At 38.3% G+C, this 17,658-nt stretch overlaps 1 protein-coding gene across 7 annotated transcripts in view; it reads left to right on the forward strand.

Moving 5' to 3' along the window:
* ablim1b (actin binding LIM protein 1b) overlaps positions 1–11,438 on the forward strand; it is a gene marked incomplete at its 5' end in the record, with an annotated part of 80,724 nt that extends 69,286 nt beyond the window's left edge. For 3 of the 7 annotated variants that reach the window (XR_013819218.1, XR_013819220.1, XR_013819221.1), the window contains 14 exons: positions 441–479; positions 1,871–1,906; positions 2,039–2,168; positions 2,392–2,484; positions 4,112–4,204; positions 4,490–4,537; positions 5,577–5,717; positions 6,216–6,301; positions 6,593–6,716; positions 6,802–6,860; positions 8,262–8,322; positions 8,824–8,898; positions 10,536–10,616; positions 10,850–11,438. Coding sequence is in view for 3 of the 7 variants with exons in the window: in XM_079851605.1 (XP_079707731.1) it covers positions 441–479; positions 1,871–1,906; positions 2,039–2,168; positions 2,392–2,484; positions 2,796–2,810; positions 4,112–4,204; positions 4,490–4,537; positions 5,577–5,717; positions 6,216–6,301; positions 6,593–6,716; positions 6,802–6,860; positions 8,262–8,322; positions 8,429–8,436; positions 8,824–8,898; positions 10,536–10,616; positions 10,850–10,963 (1,203 nt within the window). Of the gene's footprint in view, positions 1–440; positions 480–1,870; positions 1,907–2,038; positions 2,169–2,391; positions 2,485–2,795; positions 2,811–4,111; positions 4,205–4,489; positions 4,538–5,576; positions 5,718–6,215; positions 6,302–6,592; positions 6,717–6,801; positions 6,861–8,261; positions 8,323–8,428; positions 8,437–8,823; positions 8,899–10,535; positions 10,617–10,849 lie in introns of all 7 variants that reach the window. The other 4 variants (XM_079851603.1, XM_079851604.1, XM_079851605.1 and 1 more) reach the window with 3 other exon arrangements.
* Between the last annotated feature and the right edge of the window lie 6,220 nt (positions 11,439–17,658).

Here is a 17,658-nt window from a genome sequence, read left to right on the forward strand (position 1 = left end):
TAAAACCTAACCTAATCTAATAAGCATGAACATCTAATGCCTCTCACACCTAGTTTCACTCATCTCACTGGCCGTTGTCTGTTCTCTCAGTCTCATCTGAATAGCTGCTCTCTAAGTAAGTAGACTTTGCAAGTGACAGCCACTTGAAGTGTGTACTCAAAAACCCTGTGGGAAACTGAAGAAGCTTCTATATGTGTCTCATTCTCAATTAACTGATCTGTGTCAAGTATCAATTTAGGCTTTATCATGACATTAGACATAGACAGCATCTAACATTCAAGACAAACACTGCAAGCGCTTCTGTGCGATTCCTTCATCACATTCATTTCATTTTAAACATCATGCAATGCATGCAGGGTCACAGAAAACGCAACTGTTTCCATGACGTATGACATAATACGTTATTTTTAGTGATTGTAATTCTGTGTCCACATTCCCAGACCCTGCCACAAGACCCCTCCTCACTGTCAGCAGAAACAGTAAGTTTTCAGTGACCTCCCTCTGAACCCTGACACAGTCAGCCTGTGAGCTGTGGCCGCACTTCTCTCTCTCCTAAATGTGCTTTTGATGGAGATGGCACTGATCTTCAGCTGTCCCTTGAGCACTGGAAGAAGTGCTCTGTGTAATTAATGGCTACAAAGAAGCAAGAGTGTCCTGTTGGAGTGTGTGCTTATGTTTGTAATGCTTGTCTTGTTTGTCTGACTGTCTGTCTTTATCTTTGCTACAGCTGGGTGAATCTCACAAAGAAATTTCCCAAATCATAATTTGTTTGAAGAAAATTAAGCCTTAATTTTAACACTCACTTAATATTAAGTGTGTGTGTTCGAAAGTATGGGGTCAGTAATATTTTCTTTGAAAGAAATTACGGTAATATTATTTTTATTCAACAAGGATGCATTAAATTGATCAAAAGTGACAGTAATGACTTGTTACAAATTACAATATTATAAAAAGTATATATTTTAAATAAATGGTGCACTTTTGGGACTTTCTATTCATCAAAGAATCCTGAAAACACAGAAATTGCATTGAATCAGAATACTAAAAATGATTTCTGAAGGATCATGTGACACTGAAGACTGGAGTAATGATGCTGAATATTCAGTTTTGCTTTTACAGGAATACTTCGGAAAACTGTTCTTTGCATTTTAATAATAATTCACAATAGTGCTGTTTTTACTGTATTTTTGATCAAATAAACGCTGCCTTGGTGGGCATAGACTTCTTCCAAAAACATAAAAAAATCTTACATACCCCAAACTTTTGAATGGTAGGCTACTTATACTATGATACTAAATATATGAAGAGTTCAGATGCAAAAGCCTCTAAGTGCCATCTGAAATTTTCTTCTAGAATTATCATTTTTATCAAGCTCGTATATTTAAATTCAGTAATTTCACTTAAATGACAATTAATAGGTAATTTTCACTGGCATTTAAATGAAATTACTGAACTTAAATATACGAGCTTGATAAAAATTATCATTCTAGAAGAAAATTTCAGATGGCACTTAGAGGCTTTTGCATCTGAACTCTTCATATAGTATCTTATAATTATTATTAAATGAATAATTTATTTAAATAAGTTCATTTTTGAATGTAATGCATTCATTTCTTATTTTGTTCTTTTAACTTTAAGTGAACATTTCTTGAGTTTTGTGATATTCACACATATCTAACAACTTACCAAATATACAAAGCCACACAGACCTTAAAAGGTATACCAACAGTGGCATGATTTCACTTCCTGTTCCTAATCCAACATTTTTGCTTTTCTGGCCTGCTCTATCCAGCATACAGTCTCCTCTCCACCTTTATGTGCTTATTCTGATGCATCCTTACATAGAGCTCTTGTTCCTGTTCTGTTTCAGTCTCCAAGGACACTGTCTCCCACTCCATCTGCTGAGGTTAGAGGCTATTTTATAATGATAAGTTATTACAATAGAGCCTTTAGTACATGTCATTAAACCATACATTTAGAAATGTGAACGTGTATGATATTTTGAACCTTCCCATATGTTATGTTGTGTGTTCGGTAGGGTTGCTATGACATGAGGGAACGCATCATTCAGAGATCCACCAGTCAGGGCTCCATCGGCTCTCCGGTCTACCACCGCCATAACTACATACCCCCTCTATCCAAGTCTCCCCAGCACTTCCACAGACCAGGTGAGTCAAATGAACCGTTCCCAATCCTGCCTCCATAGGATTCCAGCAGAGTGTCCGGATAAGCGAGACCTCCTCGCCACATTTTGGCCTCGCGTGGCCTTTTCTTGCTTTCCGTTTCCTCCTGAGCTTTTTTTCCTTCCTCCTCTGCTCATGTGTGCTCCTTCCATCCTCTTTTTTTCCCTTCGTTCTACTCCTCTGTTCCTCTTCCCTGAGCGGCTGGCAGGAATGCTGAAGCTCTGCTCCTCTTTGCGCTCCAGCAACAGCGACACGCGCCCTACCTCCCCCTTCCGACATCACTTCCTCCCCCATAACAAAGGTAAGGCCTCTCCACCCCGGTTGCCCGACCTCTTCGCCTCGTTCTCAGTTTTCAGTATCGTTCTGTAGACACAAATCCACCTCCCTCCTCTGATTCAGGCCTGCTGAAATGTCTTGAATGTGATGATTGATTTTATTTAGCTTGTAAAGCTGTGCTTTTGGCACCTCGGTTTGAGAAATTCACAAGTCTTGGAAATGCTTGAATGGCGCTCTTATGAGGTCAAGGGCTGTGTTTGTAGATGCAACTGAAGCTAATGCACAGTTTACTAATCACATGCTCATGTGTGTAATGTCCCTCTGTCCTCTCCACAGATTCTTTCTGCATAGGTATGTCTTGGCTTAGTGGCTGTTGTTGACTGTGTAGAGCAATTCGGTGCCCGTGGCAGTTCAGATGCATGCTGGTCCTGTGTTTTGACTATTCAGAATTGGATTCATTTGATAACAGTCAATTAACCAACATTAAACCAAGTCACTGTGACATCACTAATACTCTTATACTAATAACTATGTTCCAAAATCTAGTGAGCTGCCTTGCTGTTTAGTGCTTACATAGGCAGCTGTCTTCTAAGGTGGCATCCTAACTGAAATGGAATTCAGTCATTTTGGTTATTATTACTGTTGTTATTGAGGATATGCTTTATTGTCCTGAAAATATATTACTGACAGACATGCTAAATATATAATAGGCAAGTTGTTAGATGAGTGAATATTCAAAACTGTCAAGAAAATTTGATAATTGCATAAAAATTAATAATAATAATAATAATAAAAGCAATAAAAATAACAATAAGTATTATTATCATTATTCAATTTCAATATTCATTAATACATTTTTAAAATCAAAAGTTGTCACTGTGAGCTAGCATAAACAAACATTTGTTTATTTTTAAAGATGTATTTGCATTAACTAACATTATTGTAAAGCGTTACCATCATTTTTGATTATTTTTTATTACTCCTATAAGCATAAAAAGACAAAGCACACAGTATTGCAAAACATAGTCCATTTTTAATTAATATTTTTTTTATCAAATCACTCTAGTATTGAATAAAATAAATATAATATTAATTAATAGTCAACATTTCTCTTGCTTTTTCCACCATTTTGGATTTATGGAGCTATTTGGAGTGCATTGTGGGATTGCCTTCTCCGTGAAGGGCAACATAGATGAAATGCTGTCTATGTCGGCAGCCCGCTATTTTTTGGAACGTGTTTATGTCGCATGCTTACGTTTGTTTCCTCATAGGCAATAACCATAAATATAATAACCATATTCAGTCATATTACCATCAGACACAGCAGCTTCCTAACAGTGTGAATGTTATGTGTGCCTTATGACTGTGCTGGTGAATGATAGCATGTTCTTGATTGTGAAGTATTTGCATGCTGATTTCCTAAACCATTCCTCTCTTTCCAATCTGTCTGTCCTTCAAAACCTGTTCTCTTTCGTGTGGGGCCGTCCTACGCTGGTCCAATCCGTCTCTCTGTCACCTCTCTGTTGAAGCCCTTTTCTGTTTGTCCATCTTTCCGTCAGTGAAGATTTATTCCGGCATTATTCTCTCTTTCTTTTCTTCTTTTGTTTTTGTTCTTTTCTTTCTCCCGCTTATTCTGCTCTTCTTGTTTGGAGGCACTGAGCCATCCAGTGGCCGGAGTTCTCCTCTTTCCTCTCGGCCGGCCACCCCGACCCTCTCTCTGACCCCTAAACATTTCCACATCCCAGGTAGGAGCTGGAGCATCATCTCTTTTTTCTTCTCTAGAGTTTTTCCTTCTCTGTCTCTTCCCCTCCATTCTTTGATTTAAATCTTTCTCCCCCTCATGATGCATTTATGCTTTTATTTATTTATTGTTTTAATGGTAGATTTTGATGACCTCTTATGCTGAGTACATGTACTGCCACATACGGCTTGCTCTTCCCCAAATCATTATCATAACTGGTTGATTGGAGCATCTTATTTGTGACTGAGACTGCATTAAAAAAAATAGATCTTTATTTTCTAATTTACAGACCAAGGCATTAACATGTATAGAAAACCACCAATCTACAAACAGCATGGTATGGTTGTTTTATTTATCTATCTATCTATCTATCTATCTATCTATCTATCTATCTATCTATCTATCTATCTATCTATCTATCTATCTGTCTATCTATCTATCTATCTATCTATCTATCTATCTATCTATCTATCTATCTATCTATCTATCTATCTATCTATCTATCTATCTATCTATCTATCTATCTATCTATCTATCTATCTATCCCGTAAAACATTTTTGGTGACAGTCATTATGGTGTGTGCACAAGCATTATTTCTGACTATTATTTTTTATTATTTATATATGTTTGTTTATGTGTGTTGACTCCATCCATCCATCCATCCATTAATTTTTGGTAATGATGCTATGATCACATCACATGTTCACATGTAAGTACCATTTGACATCATAAACTTTTCTCATCTCTGAGACTTTCTTTTTCTTTATTTATTGCTTCCTCACAACTGACTCGCTCACAACAAGAAACCAAAATACTATCCTCTTTAACAGCCGCCGTAAAACTTTGATTCTGCCTTTTAACCGCATGGAGTTACAGCCTGCCAGATCCCATAACAAAATTCACTGACACCTCAGATGACTCTGCTTTGGTCTCTATCTTGCATACTCTGTAAATCTACACATCAAGCTAGTTTCAATAAACTGAATGGCACCATTTGAACAGTTGTGCCATTTACTGGTTTCAAAATACAGTTTATATATCTACATTTTCTGCTTGCTTAATATTATAAAAATCTATAAACTTGCAAACAGTAGCATGTGTGCTCTATCCACTCTATACAGTCCTTTATAAGATGCAGTACTGGCCATTAACATTCAAAGCATTTGATACTGTCTCTGTCTTGTTTTACCAAAAAAAAAAAAAACACGAGCAAGAAATAAAAATATACAATATTATTGTATTAATTTACATATTTAGATATAAAAATCCTTAAATGTCATGCTTTGAACTGATTGTCCAGCACTGCACTTATTAAAACCCTTTGAGAGGCCGTCACTGATAGTGCAGTTCCCCCAAAATACCAATTCAGATTCAGCTGCCCTGGCAGCCCAAAGCAAGTCCGCTGATGACATCGTCAAATCATCCAAGTTCCCTGCGGCCCACGCCCCTCGGCCAGACGAAACCGCAAAGATCGAGACCGACTACTGGCCGTGTCCGCCATCCCTCGCTTCTTTAGGTACGGTCCTGCTGCTGGCTCCTCATGGCCCAACGGCACAAATAAATCCCTACAGCAACCAAAAACTAATGGAAGCCTTTTGTGAATTAAATAATGCTCTCAAAACAATGTATATTGAGAACTCTTGGATTCCTGCTGGTAAAGCCTGGCTACTTACCCCTAGAACCAGTTGTGATGATAGTAAAGAAGAACACTATACACTAGATTGCTTTACAGACACAAAGATTTGCCAACGCTAATAAATCCAATACGTTTCCAATCAACAAATCATTACACCACTCAATTTATTCATGATTTGTTTTTATATTATGTATTTAACTCATGTTGTCATTTTTTGTTCCATTGTTTGGTTTCCATGCGTATAACTGAACCCAGAGGTTCCATTTGAAGGTCATCATGGGTACAATGACATGACAGTATTGCAATCATCTCAATATTTTTTTCTTTCTTTCTTTTTGGTTTTATTTGAAAATCCTTTCCTGGTCCTGGGACGTACAGGCTCAGATGGGAGGAGTCGGTCACGGGACGAAGAAGAGGACGAGCAACTGAAACGCAGACAACTTCAGGAGGAACATCTCAGCAAGGTCGAGGGCGTATTAATACTTATACATTGCTTGTGTCATTTTTTAGTGAAAGCAATCCTTTAAATGCATATACAGTATGGACCAAATTATGCTCCATTGCACAGCGTTATTTACACATACACATTGTTTTACTGAAAAACTAGACACATTTACACATAATTTGCATATTTGCACTGAAAAGAATAACAATGATATAATTTAAAGAACTTTTTCCAGTACAAATATCTAAAATTAAGATACATTTACTTGAGATTCAAAATGACTTATATTAAGTCTTGTTTTTAACTGCAGATCCAGTCTGGACTTGGGAAGCTCATTCTGAAGGAGGAGATGGAAAAGGAGATGAACAGAGAGAAATACGTACGAAGTGTGACCGCCCAGCGCTTTGACTCCCAATACGCTAACTGTACCACAGGTAAAATGCCACATAACTTTGAAGCACAACAAATAAAGCTTTACTCTGGCATTAGTCTAAAAAAGTATTGTGTCCTCTGCTGTAGACTCCCAAACCGTTAAAACATCATCCCTGCCTGGATACGGACGAAATGGCCTCCATCGGGTAAGTCTCAGCCATTCATATGTTATTTATCTTAATTTAATATATGGATGCAAAACTACCCAACTCACCAAAGGCTGCATTGATTTGAAAATAAAATGCAATAAAATCAGCAATATTGTGGAATATTATTAAAATGTAATCTATTCCTGTGGTGCAAAGCTGAATTTTCAGCATCATTACTCCAGTCTTCAGTGTCACATGATCCTTCAGAAATCATTCTAATATGCAGATTTGCTGTTCAAGAAACAGTTCTATTATTATTCTTATGATATTCATTATTATCAATGTTGAAAACAGTTTATGCTGCATAATGTTTTTGTGGAAACCATGATACACTACAGTTCCAAAGTTTGGGGTAAGTAAGATTTAAAGAAAAATAAATAAATTGATACTTTTATTCAGCAAGGATGCATTGAACTGATCAAAAGTGACAGTTATTGACATTTATAATGTTACAAAAGATGTATATTTCAAGTAAATGCTGTTCATTGAAACTTCTATACATCAAAGAAAAATGTATCACAGTTTCCACAAAAATATTAAAGAGCAAAAACTGTTGTCAGCGCCGATAATAATAAAAAACATTATTAATAATTGAGCACCAATAATAATTGATAATAACTGAGCACCAAATCAGCATATTAGAATGATTTCTGAAGGATCATGTGACAAGACTGCTGAAAAGCTGAAAGCTTTACCATCACAGGAATTTCATTTTAAAATATATTCAAATAGAAAACTGTTATCTTAAATTGTAATAATATTTCTAGGGCTGTCAAACGATTAATCGCGATTAATCGCATCCAAAATAAAAGTTTGTGTTTACATAATATATGTGTGTGTATGGAGTATAATTATTTTCTATATATAAATACACACACATGCATATATATTTAAGAAAAATGTGTTATTTATATATAAAATATTTATATATAATATAAATTATATATAATATAAATATATATACACAGTATATACATGCAAATATTTCTTAAATATATACATGCATGTGTGTGTATTTATATATAGAAAATAATTATACACCGTACACACACATATATAATGTAAACACAAACTTTTATTTTGGATGCGATTAATCGCGATTAATCGTTTGACAGCCCTAAATATTTCACAATATTATTCGTTTTTTACTGTATTTTTGATCAAATAAATGCAGCCTTGGTGAGCATACAGTAAGAGTCTTCATTCAAAAACATTAAAAAATATCTTAATATGTGATTAAATTTGTAAGATAATGTTTCTCTCATTAAAAAAAAATAACACACAAAGTGAGTGAAATATCAGTGAATTATTTCTGCAACCCTCTGTTAATAAATGAATAAATGAGGTCATATCAGCCAGTGTAACATAAACTACAGCGCATCTTGTCTGTGCTTCCAGCCCCAGTCTACAGAACTCTCTCAGTATAACAGTTACGGGGACGTGTGTGGAGGACAAAGAGGTAAAATGCAATGTTTTAATACTGAAAACACATCTAACAACTGAAAAAAAGCTATTCTAATAATATAGTAATATTTGGGAATTTTGTCTCTTTCTGATTCATGCAGATTTCAAGGTATGTGACCGACATGCGGTGTTTACTGAGCATGTGCATCTGCAGTCATGCACATATGGAAGTCAATCATGCTACATGTAACCGGAATGGCACTCATGCCCTCATTGCTATGCTTATGTCTGAGTTTGAGCCATTGCCATGGGGAAAGTCAAGAGCACAGTCAAGGGTTTGATATGTTGAAAGTCCCCCCCACCCCACACACACACACACCCTTAAGAGCACGTCACATGAATAGTTGAGTTTCCACCTCCCTCGAGAGAACTTGATACAGAGCAATAGCTGTTAGGAATTAGATCCAGACTATTTCCCATGGTTCTGAGTTCTTGAAAACAGTTTCTGCTTTCTTTTCTTATCATTCGCATCACGTGTATGTGTTCTGTTCTTTAGCCCACCCAAGATGCCCACGATTCCATTACAAGAATGGACAGGGGAATGTCTATGCCTAATATGTTGGAATATAAAGCAAGTATCCCAAATATTTTCAAATAATTATGTTTCTCTTCTCTCTTCCATCTCTAAATGCTCCTCTGTGTTCAATAAATATTCACCCCCCTCTCCTAAAAATCAAGATTATTCATCAGTCAGGAGGACTGTTATTTTGGCTACGCGTACAACTAGACTAGCATTACTTGCATATCTTCCAGTGCTATGAAATGATGTCATAATATGACATACACTGTTTTAGCCGTGCCATAAGATTATTCAATAATTTTGAACTCCTGGTTCTCATTAAAGAGGTTTCACAGCTGCATATGGTAATATTTTGTTAAAGTGGTTGCTGTAGTTACCCAGAAGCCTGATTCTCTCAGGACTGAATTTATGCATCGGCCCTGGCTAATAGTTACTGGCAAGATTAAATAGATTGGAACTTAATAGGCTTTCCCAGCAATGCAAGAAACAATAACTAGCATGATTGTAAACTGTCCGTAGGAGTGCTCCATTAACAGCATTATAATTCCTTCCCGTACAGTTGGCAAACCCCTGTGGCCATAGTTTCCCAGTCATTTCAGTGGGGGAAAAAAATAGAGAAATTCAACCCATTCATCTTTTTTTTTATGACACTGACTGTATGAATCTACACCAAATTAAATATCTGTCTTTAATTAGTCATTAGCTGATCTAGTAGTTAAAATATGAATTACACTACAGTTCAAACTTTTTTAAAGTAAATTAATACTTTTATTCAACACGCATTAAATTGACAGTAAAAAAGATTTCAACTTCAAATAAATGCTGTTGAACTTTTTGTAATCAAAGAATCCTAAAAAAATTATCCCAGTTTCCATTAAAAAAATTAAGCATTGCAACTGTTTTCAACATTACTAATAAGAAAAAAATGTTTCCTGAGCACCAAATATACATAAAATGTGCAATATGCATAAACATAACACCTAGCAAATTAGTAAAAGCTGGAAAGAAAAGAAGCCTAAGCTGGTTTGTGGGTCTCAGCTGTATAAATGTGTCTCCCAGTGTGGCCAGTCTGGTTTTTAGCTGGTTGGACAGCTTGAACTATAAAACCAGCCCACAAATTTGGGAGACCAGCTAAAACTCAAACAAGTTTAGGCTGGTGTTAGAAGTTTTTAGCAGAGTTTTCCGACATTTACTTATTGTATTTACTATCTACTTATTTTAAACATGCAATATAATGTCTGCTGCCACTATGAATGCCAAAAACACAAAACCGGGTTTGGTTTGTTTTTTGAGTGTTTCTGGACTAGGATAACCAGGATGTACTAAAACAAACCCCAGTTTAATTTGTCCTGCCAACTGTATCTATATTGCACTAAAGCACTATAAATTACTCCCTATCCTATCCAGCCCTTTCCTATATTGAGAAACACAGACTTTCTGCTTTGGAAATACATGCTCTCGCTCTCTCTCACAAGGCTCACCTATATTTCATTGCATGCTCTTCCACACTCTCACTTGCACCGTGTGCTGCAGTGTCGTATTTTGGCAAGAGTTGGTGTTTGTGTACCCTATTAGAATGCAGTGACCGTGCATTATTCCCTCAACCATTTGCTTTCAGCGATTCATTGTGTTTGGCAAATGCCTCGCATAGCATTCTCCATAACAACACAATCCCTCCTTTTGTAAAGGTGTACCCATATGAAATGCTCACTGTCGCCAACAGAGGGCGTACTAAGCTCCCGAAGGATGTGGACAGGTCGAGACTGGAGGTAAATAGCACCCGATAGCCTCACTGTACTCAAATACTTATTAAATAATATGCAAAACAACACTTACATTTTTTTTTAATGATTTAAGCATTATTATCATTATTATTATCATCATTGTATAGATATATTCAATGGGGGAGGGAAAAGGGGTTTTCAATCTTTTTTGTCCTTAGCTGATCACATGCCTGATGACTTATCTCTCCAATATTTTTTCTCTCCTCATTTATATCCAGCGCCACTTGGCTCCCGAGACATTCTTTGACATTTTTGGGATGGAGATCCACGAGTTTGACAGACTTCCTCTTTGGAAGCGCAACGACATGAAGAAGAAAGCGAAGCTCTTCTAGCTAGCAGATTGTGCATGTTTTAATTCATCAGTCACTCATATGATGTATTAGAGCTATTAGTCTGATTTACTTTTCCTTTATTGTTATTATTATTGTTATTATTGTCTGCATCCAATTACAAGCACAAAAAAAAAGTTTTATTTTGCTTCAAAAAGACCACTTTTTATTTTCCCAAATAGATATCTTTATCTTTAAATGAGTGAGTGTTTGAATATGAACAAAAATGAGGTGCGAGTGACCCCTAGATCCGAACGCAGGAGCAAGGGGAGCTGATGGTGTGCCTGTGCTCATTAAACCTGCCTCCAGGAGCAGAGAGATTTATCCTCCTCCCTCCTGGCCCTCTTGTAAAACAGGACTATAATTTTTTAGATGGGGAACCGGGGCTGTCAGCAGGGATCGCCGTCTAAACAGGCCGTTAAGGTGGTGGAGTTGTTGGGATCCCTGGAGCCCCCCTGCTGCTGAGGACCTAACGAGACCTTTGAAGTGCGTTAAAAGCGGGAAATGAGAGCTACTGAAGATCCTCCACCTGCGGAGCCGAGGTTCTGGAAAGCATTAGAAACTGAAATCTGCCTCCTCTCCCACCAGCACTCTGCCGCCTCGTCACAAGCATGTTCTCACCTTAGCCAAAGCCCAAACAGCACCCGAGATAGACAAGTTCTTATTCAAAAACATTTTTGTCTGATAGTAAGAAGAGGTGGTAGTGTTCATTATTATTATTATTAGGCTACTTATACAAATAAAATTTAAATTACTTAAAAAATATATATATTATTATTAAATTTCACCACTAGAGGTCAGGCGTGAGAGGATATAACAGACATCGGCCCGCTCTGAAACGGCCTCAGACAATCCATTTGTTTTGACTTCCGGTTTTTCTGCAATATTTAACAATATTTTATTTTTAATAAAGCAAGAACAGCCTTTGAAATGACTGCCTCGGAGGTGTTTCAATACTGCCACTGTGTTGACTTGGGAGTGTCGGAGCTGTAGCCATAGCATTTGTGCCAGGTGTAGACTCGATATCAGGGCCGTATCTCGTTGTCGTTATTTCTGCCGAATAATGCTGTACCCATAGACACTGCTTGCAGATGTATTATGGGCCGCCGTTGGCTATTATTCACAGCAGTTTCCTGTGTTACTAGCAGGGTTAATGACAGAGAACTAGGACATACTACAGCATTGTGCTTTTATAGTAGGTCTATTACAAAATATACGACTATAACGAGTGTGATTACTATAAACAGACCTGTATGTCACTTTAAAACAGAATGAGTTGGTTTTGATACCCCCTACTGTGTACCTCACCCTTTTTCTGTCTTTTTTGAGGGAAAGATTTGATGAAAATGGTGTAAGCTCTGCTGAGTAATAAAACTCTGCTTCAGATCATTTTGTCCTATGTAATTATTACTGTGTGGTGGTGCGCCTTACATGAAATACAACAAGCCCCTAGCCATAAGGGGGCCGTTACAGTGGGAGGTCTGCCTGTTGAGTCACTTGGAAATCCTTGGGTGCTTTCCTTCATGTTCTCTTCCTGATAAATGTTCTCGGTGGTATGACCTCTTTCCCAAAACGCTCTCCTCCCGGGCTCCACAGAGAGTCGAATTCAAAACATGGCACTGTGTTACTCTACAGTGAAGTCAGTGATACCACTCTTGTAGTTGTAGAAAAGCCTAGAAGTATTTGAGCAAGAGAATACGCTGTCTGCATCTGAATATACCTATTAGTATAGAAATATAATAGGAAGAAGTATAGAACAGTAGCCAATGTGAGCCGAATATAGTCTATGTCCGAATTTACAGTATTCATAAAACAGTAGGTGAAAAGTACCCGGATCTACATCTGGCATGATTCTGAAGTGTGCATTCGATGGACACTTTAAAGTCACGTGCAGGATTCAGCAACATGGAGGCAGATGTAGTAGGCCTATGTCCGAACTTAATTCATACTACACACATTCATACTATAGAGAAAGTACTGGCAATTGTATAACACTTGGCACTCTTATGTCTTTAAAAAGTTTTTATAATTTTATTATTACAAAAAATGCCTTTTGTGCAATTTAAATGTTTGTAGCCTATAGGCCTATAAATCAGTTGGTAATTTTAACATTTAATATTATAGTAGAAAAATTGACTATTGAATCGAATTCAATATAGATCGCAATTCACCCTTTGCTGGGAGTTTGAAAGCCAAGGTGATCTGACCAATCAAAACTCCAAATCCGCCATTTTGCCTGACAAACAGACCAGACAGGAGAATTAGTAGATTAACATCAGTGGACTTGAACTTGAAAAATTGTGTGTATTGACGTCTTTCCACGGTTGAAACAACATATCCTCTGTTGTTCATTCATGTTTATTTTGAGCTATAACTGGTAGGACGAGTTGATCAGTTCATGTGCCGCTTGAACTGAGGCATTACAGCGATCTGTCACGACACATTAAAGAGCCGAAAACGGTATTTATTGTTTGAATTTCCTATAAAAAAATATTAAAAAATTGGAAAAATTCAAAGCTGAGACTTTGTTTCATACCAAAAGTAACCTGGGCTGCGTTTCTCAAAAGCATCGTGAGCTAAGTTGAACACAGAGACCATTGGTTCCAATGGTTATGATCTACCTAGGCTTACGATGCTTTTGAGAAACGCTGATCTGTCTTTTCTGTCGTTGCGTTATCAGTGACCTCTTTGCTCCGTGATGTATTTTTTCACTGTGTGAGAACATGATGTGTGGCGTGAGAGTCCATAGCTTGTAGCAACAGTAAACAGGGAGGTCTTTGCGAAGGGTTGAATCGAATCATGAAATTTGTGTCAATACCCAGGCAGCCCTACTTTTTTTCATGTTCAACAGACTGACACATGTCCACCAAAAGGTATGAATGGAGGTATTTAAGCAAGAAGATGAGTGTTTATTGGTGTTTCTGGTCACCCATACCACTTTCACCCTCCTGCAAATTAGAAACAGAAAAAAAACCCTGCTTTTTTCTATGTTCGACAGACTGTGACACGGATTCACCAGTACCAAAAGATACACACACATACACAAAGTTCCCATCCTGTGGAGCTCATTATCATGCTTGGTTTGATTTGCTTTTTAGGACACCTATTTATTATTTTCATGATTTCAGATGTTTTTCTGTGCTGATATTTGGTTCATGCATCCATCCTCATCCATACCGTCTCACTGCTGTATCCACTGAGTATTTAGGATGGTTATATACTGGTCTTGGATTTCAAACCCCACAAGCCCCTGTCAGAATGTCCTGAGTTGAATCTGACGAAAATGTGGCGGTAATTATAGCAGCTTTGCCAGAATACATGCCACCCTGAATGTTCTCGATGGATCGTTCTCACACCAGAAAACTGTTTTTCCTTGTATGAGCTAGACTGAACCTGATCGCTCAACGTAGGAGTGGCAGAATAATATTATTTCATGACATAACGCTCCCCTCTTGAGGATCCATGGGAGCGCAGAACCGAGTTTGATCAGGTGCCTCGCTTTCCCTGACTGTGTGAAAAGCTACACCGACTTGCCAAGGTGGGTTATTGTCAACAGTCAGCAAGACAGCACAGTAGGTCAGAACTTCAGAAGAACATGAATATGAAGTGTTCAGACCAGGTATTCAATCTTCTATCCTTTTATCCGCCTGCCGGTCAGTTATTGTGTTCGTCGATGGATGGCATCTCATCGCCTCATTGCTCTGACTGATTTACTTGGCACATCCCAAGCACCTCTTTGTGTACAAGGTTGTAATGGTGTTTTGTGAGTGTATCTGTCTATGTGTGTAACATGGGAAAGGTCCTTGAATCAAAAGGCCCCAGTGCTCGGATGGGGCTGAATCAGTGACCCCTGCTCTCTGACTCACAGCTGTGGAATGTTCTTTGTGCTTCAACAGTAGCAGCCAGGAGGATCTGCCAATGTCTGAACCCACACCATCCAGCTGATACACAGCATCCAAACAATTCAACCCTTTTCAGGCATCTGAGTGGCATTCCAGATTCTTCATAAATCTGTTACCTGTTCTAGGAGGCTTTGAACTTGAATCTGAACCTTGGAATCTGTACAAAAGCGTATTCACATTGTTCCTTTATGCTCCATGAGCATGAACAATATGACGCCCTTTATTTTTTCCTTTACAAACAAACCTTTGGGAGGCAGACCACCCTCCGTCAGGCCCCCATCCCACACACGTCCTGCAGACAGTTTTTCATTCACACATCCAACTCTAAAGCCACGGGATCAGCTGAGCCTGAATACTGACTGGAAACCTGGTAGATTAACTAAGGACGTTTGTATAGGGTTCCTCATACTGACTCAGTTATAGGGGATTACCCTGTTGCTCAGAGATGAGTAACCACTGTTGCTCCAAAGAATTCTCGCATCGGTCTTTGATATTGAAAATGATCCCTTAATGCACAACATTGATGTGTTTTCCATCAATTGCAGATTCAAATCCATGAAAAATTATAGCTGTTTCAAAACTGCGACTGCTGCCTTAACATGCGTCATTTCACCAGCATAAATCAAATGTGACCAAATAAAAGAAATGTGATTTAAGTGACTTTGAATGTGGCATTGTTGTTGGTGCCCGACGGGCTGGTCTGAGTATTTCAGAAACTGATGATCTACTGGGATTTTCACACACAACCATCTCTAGGGTTACAGAGAATGCTCTGAAAAGGAGAATATATCCAGTGATCTGCAATTCTGTCGGTGGAAAATGCCTTGGAGAATGGCCAGACTGGTCGAGCTGATAGAGAGGCAACAGTAACTCAAATAAGCACTCGTTACAACCGAGGTCTGCAGAAGAGCATCTCTGAACACACAACACGTCGAACCTTGAAGGAGAAGGACTACAGCAGCAGAAGATCACACCGGGTGCCACTCCTGTCAGCTATGAACAGGAAACTGAGGCTACAGTTCGCACGGCCTCAACAAAATTGGTCAATAGGAGACTGGAAAAAATAGCCTGGTTTAATGAATCTCGATTTCTTCTGCGACATTCAAATGATAGGGTCGGAATTTGGCGAAAACAACATGAAAGCATGGATCCATCCTGCTTTGTATCAAGTACCAATTGAGCATTGTTTAAATTAGTGGTCGACTAATTTTGTTTTAAAATAACCTGTACATTATTTGGCATTCACACTAATGGTATTTTTAACCAGAGCACATGTCACACCATGACAGCTCCTCTGGCCTCACCATGTTGTATCCCAGGTTCAGGGTCATGTAACTTGACATCAGCCACACCTGTAATGACTGATCTACTCTTGCCAACAACTTGCCAAAAACCATTCCTCAACCTCAACCACTTTGGGAAAAATTCCCTGTGCTGCTTGTGGCTTTGTGATTAAGATGGAAACACCACTCAAGACAGAAATTTCACCACCAACATGGCAGAACCATGAGGATATAGAAATATGTATTAGGCAAACTGCCTCATTAAATAAGCCATTTAATGTAAATCAGTGCTGTAGGATTCCCTCTACAAAAGACACATTTTGGCTATGTGGTACCTCAAGTTATAGTGTGCTACCAGTTAGCACACCAGTATGCACCTTAGTTTACACTCTACCAGCCATCAGAGAAAACATAAAATCCACTCCAATCTCAACAACACAAGTTGATATCCGTCAAAACTCAAATTTACATGATTCGGCACCTTCTGAGGATGGTTGCATCCCAGGCCTTACTTGTGCCCAAACTTGGTGGTCAAGAACACTTGGAGCATTAATTCTGAGTTATGGTGTTATGCAGGCCCTAGGTCAAGTGAGAAGTTTATCTAATGCTAGCTAATGATACTGCTTTTGCAATTGGCAACATCTCTTATGCATTAGCCTCACACAAATTCATGATACTGCAGAACAGAATGGCACTAAATTATATTCTTGCTACACAAGGGGGAGCATGCACTGTTATTGGTCTTGAATGTTGTACAGGTCTGGTTGACCCCACTGATGACTTAGATAAAATGCAAAAGGATATTAGTGAGTTATCAATGAAGTTGCATGACTGTGGAAAATTACTCATGGTTTGAAAACCTCTTGGGAAAGTCAGGGATAACCCTGAGGGTTAGAGAAACAGCAGTATTGTTACTGTCACTTTTCTCTGTGAACATGCACTCATGTCTGACAATTTCATTGCTTTTTGGAGTTTTCAGATTTAAAAACGTCTATAGATATAGAGACTTCACTCGTTATGCGGTACCGTTGCTCTCACGGAACAGATAGACTATGCTTATTTAACTTTCAAGTGTTAAATAAAAGTGTTAGAATTTCTAAGGGCAAAAACATGAACTTTAACTATTGGCTTTACATCATCAAGTCAGCTGTCACTTTAGCACGAGGCCCTGTGCGGTCGCACACTTGGCACAGCACTTGCAACGGTACCGCCAGTAGCATATAGCATTAGCTCCTTAGCCTTAGCAAACTTGATCACGTCGAGCTAGGGGGCGTGGTTTCAGCTGCCAGGCACCTCAGCTCCACCCATGCCCCGCCGCTTTGCTCATTTTCTGTTATCCGGGAGTGACGCGCTGCCAAGATGGCGTATATGAAGTATGTTATAAAAAAATTATCTGTGGGGTATTTTGAGCTTAAACTTCACATACACATCTGGGGACATCAGACTTATTTTACATCTTGTGAAAAGTGCATTATAGGACCCCTTTAAAAGAACATTTATTTGAAACTGTCAC

The sequence above is a fragment of the Squalius cephalus genome, assembly GCF_949319135.1.
Source record: "Squalius cephalus genome assembly, chromosome: 19".
Taxonomy (NCBI): domain Eukaryota; kingdom Metazoa; phylum Chordata; class Actinopteri; order Cypriniformes; family Leuciscidae; genus Squalius; species Squalius cephalus.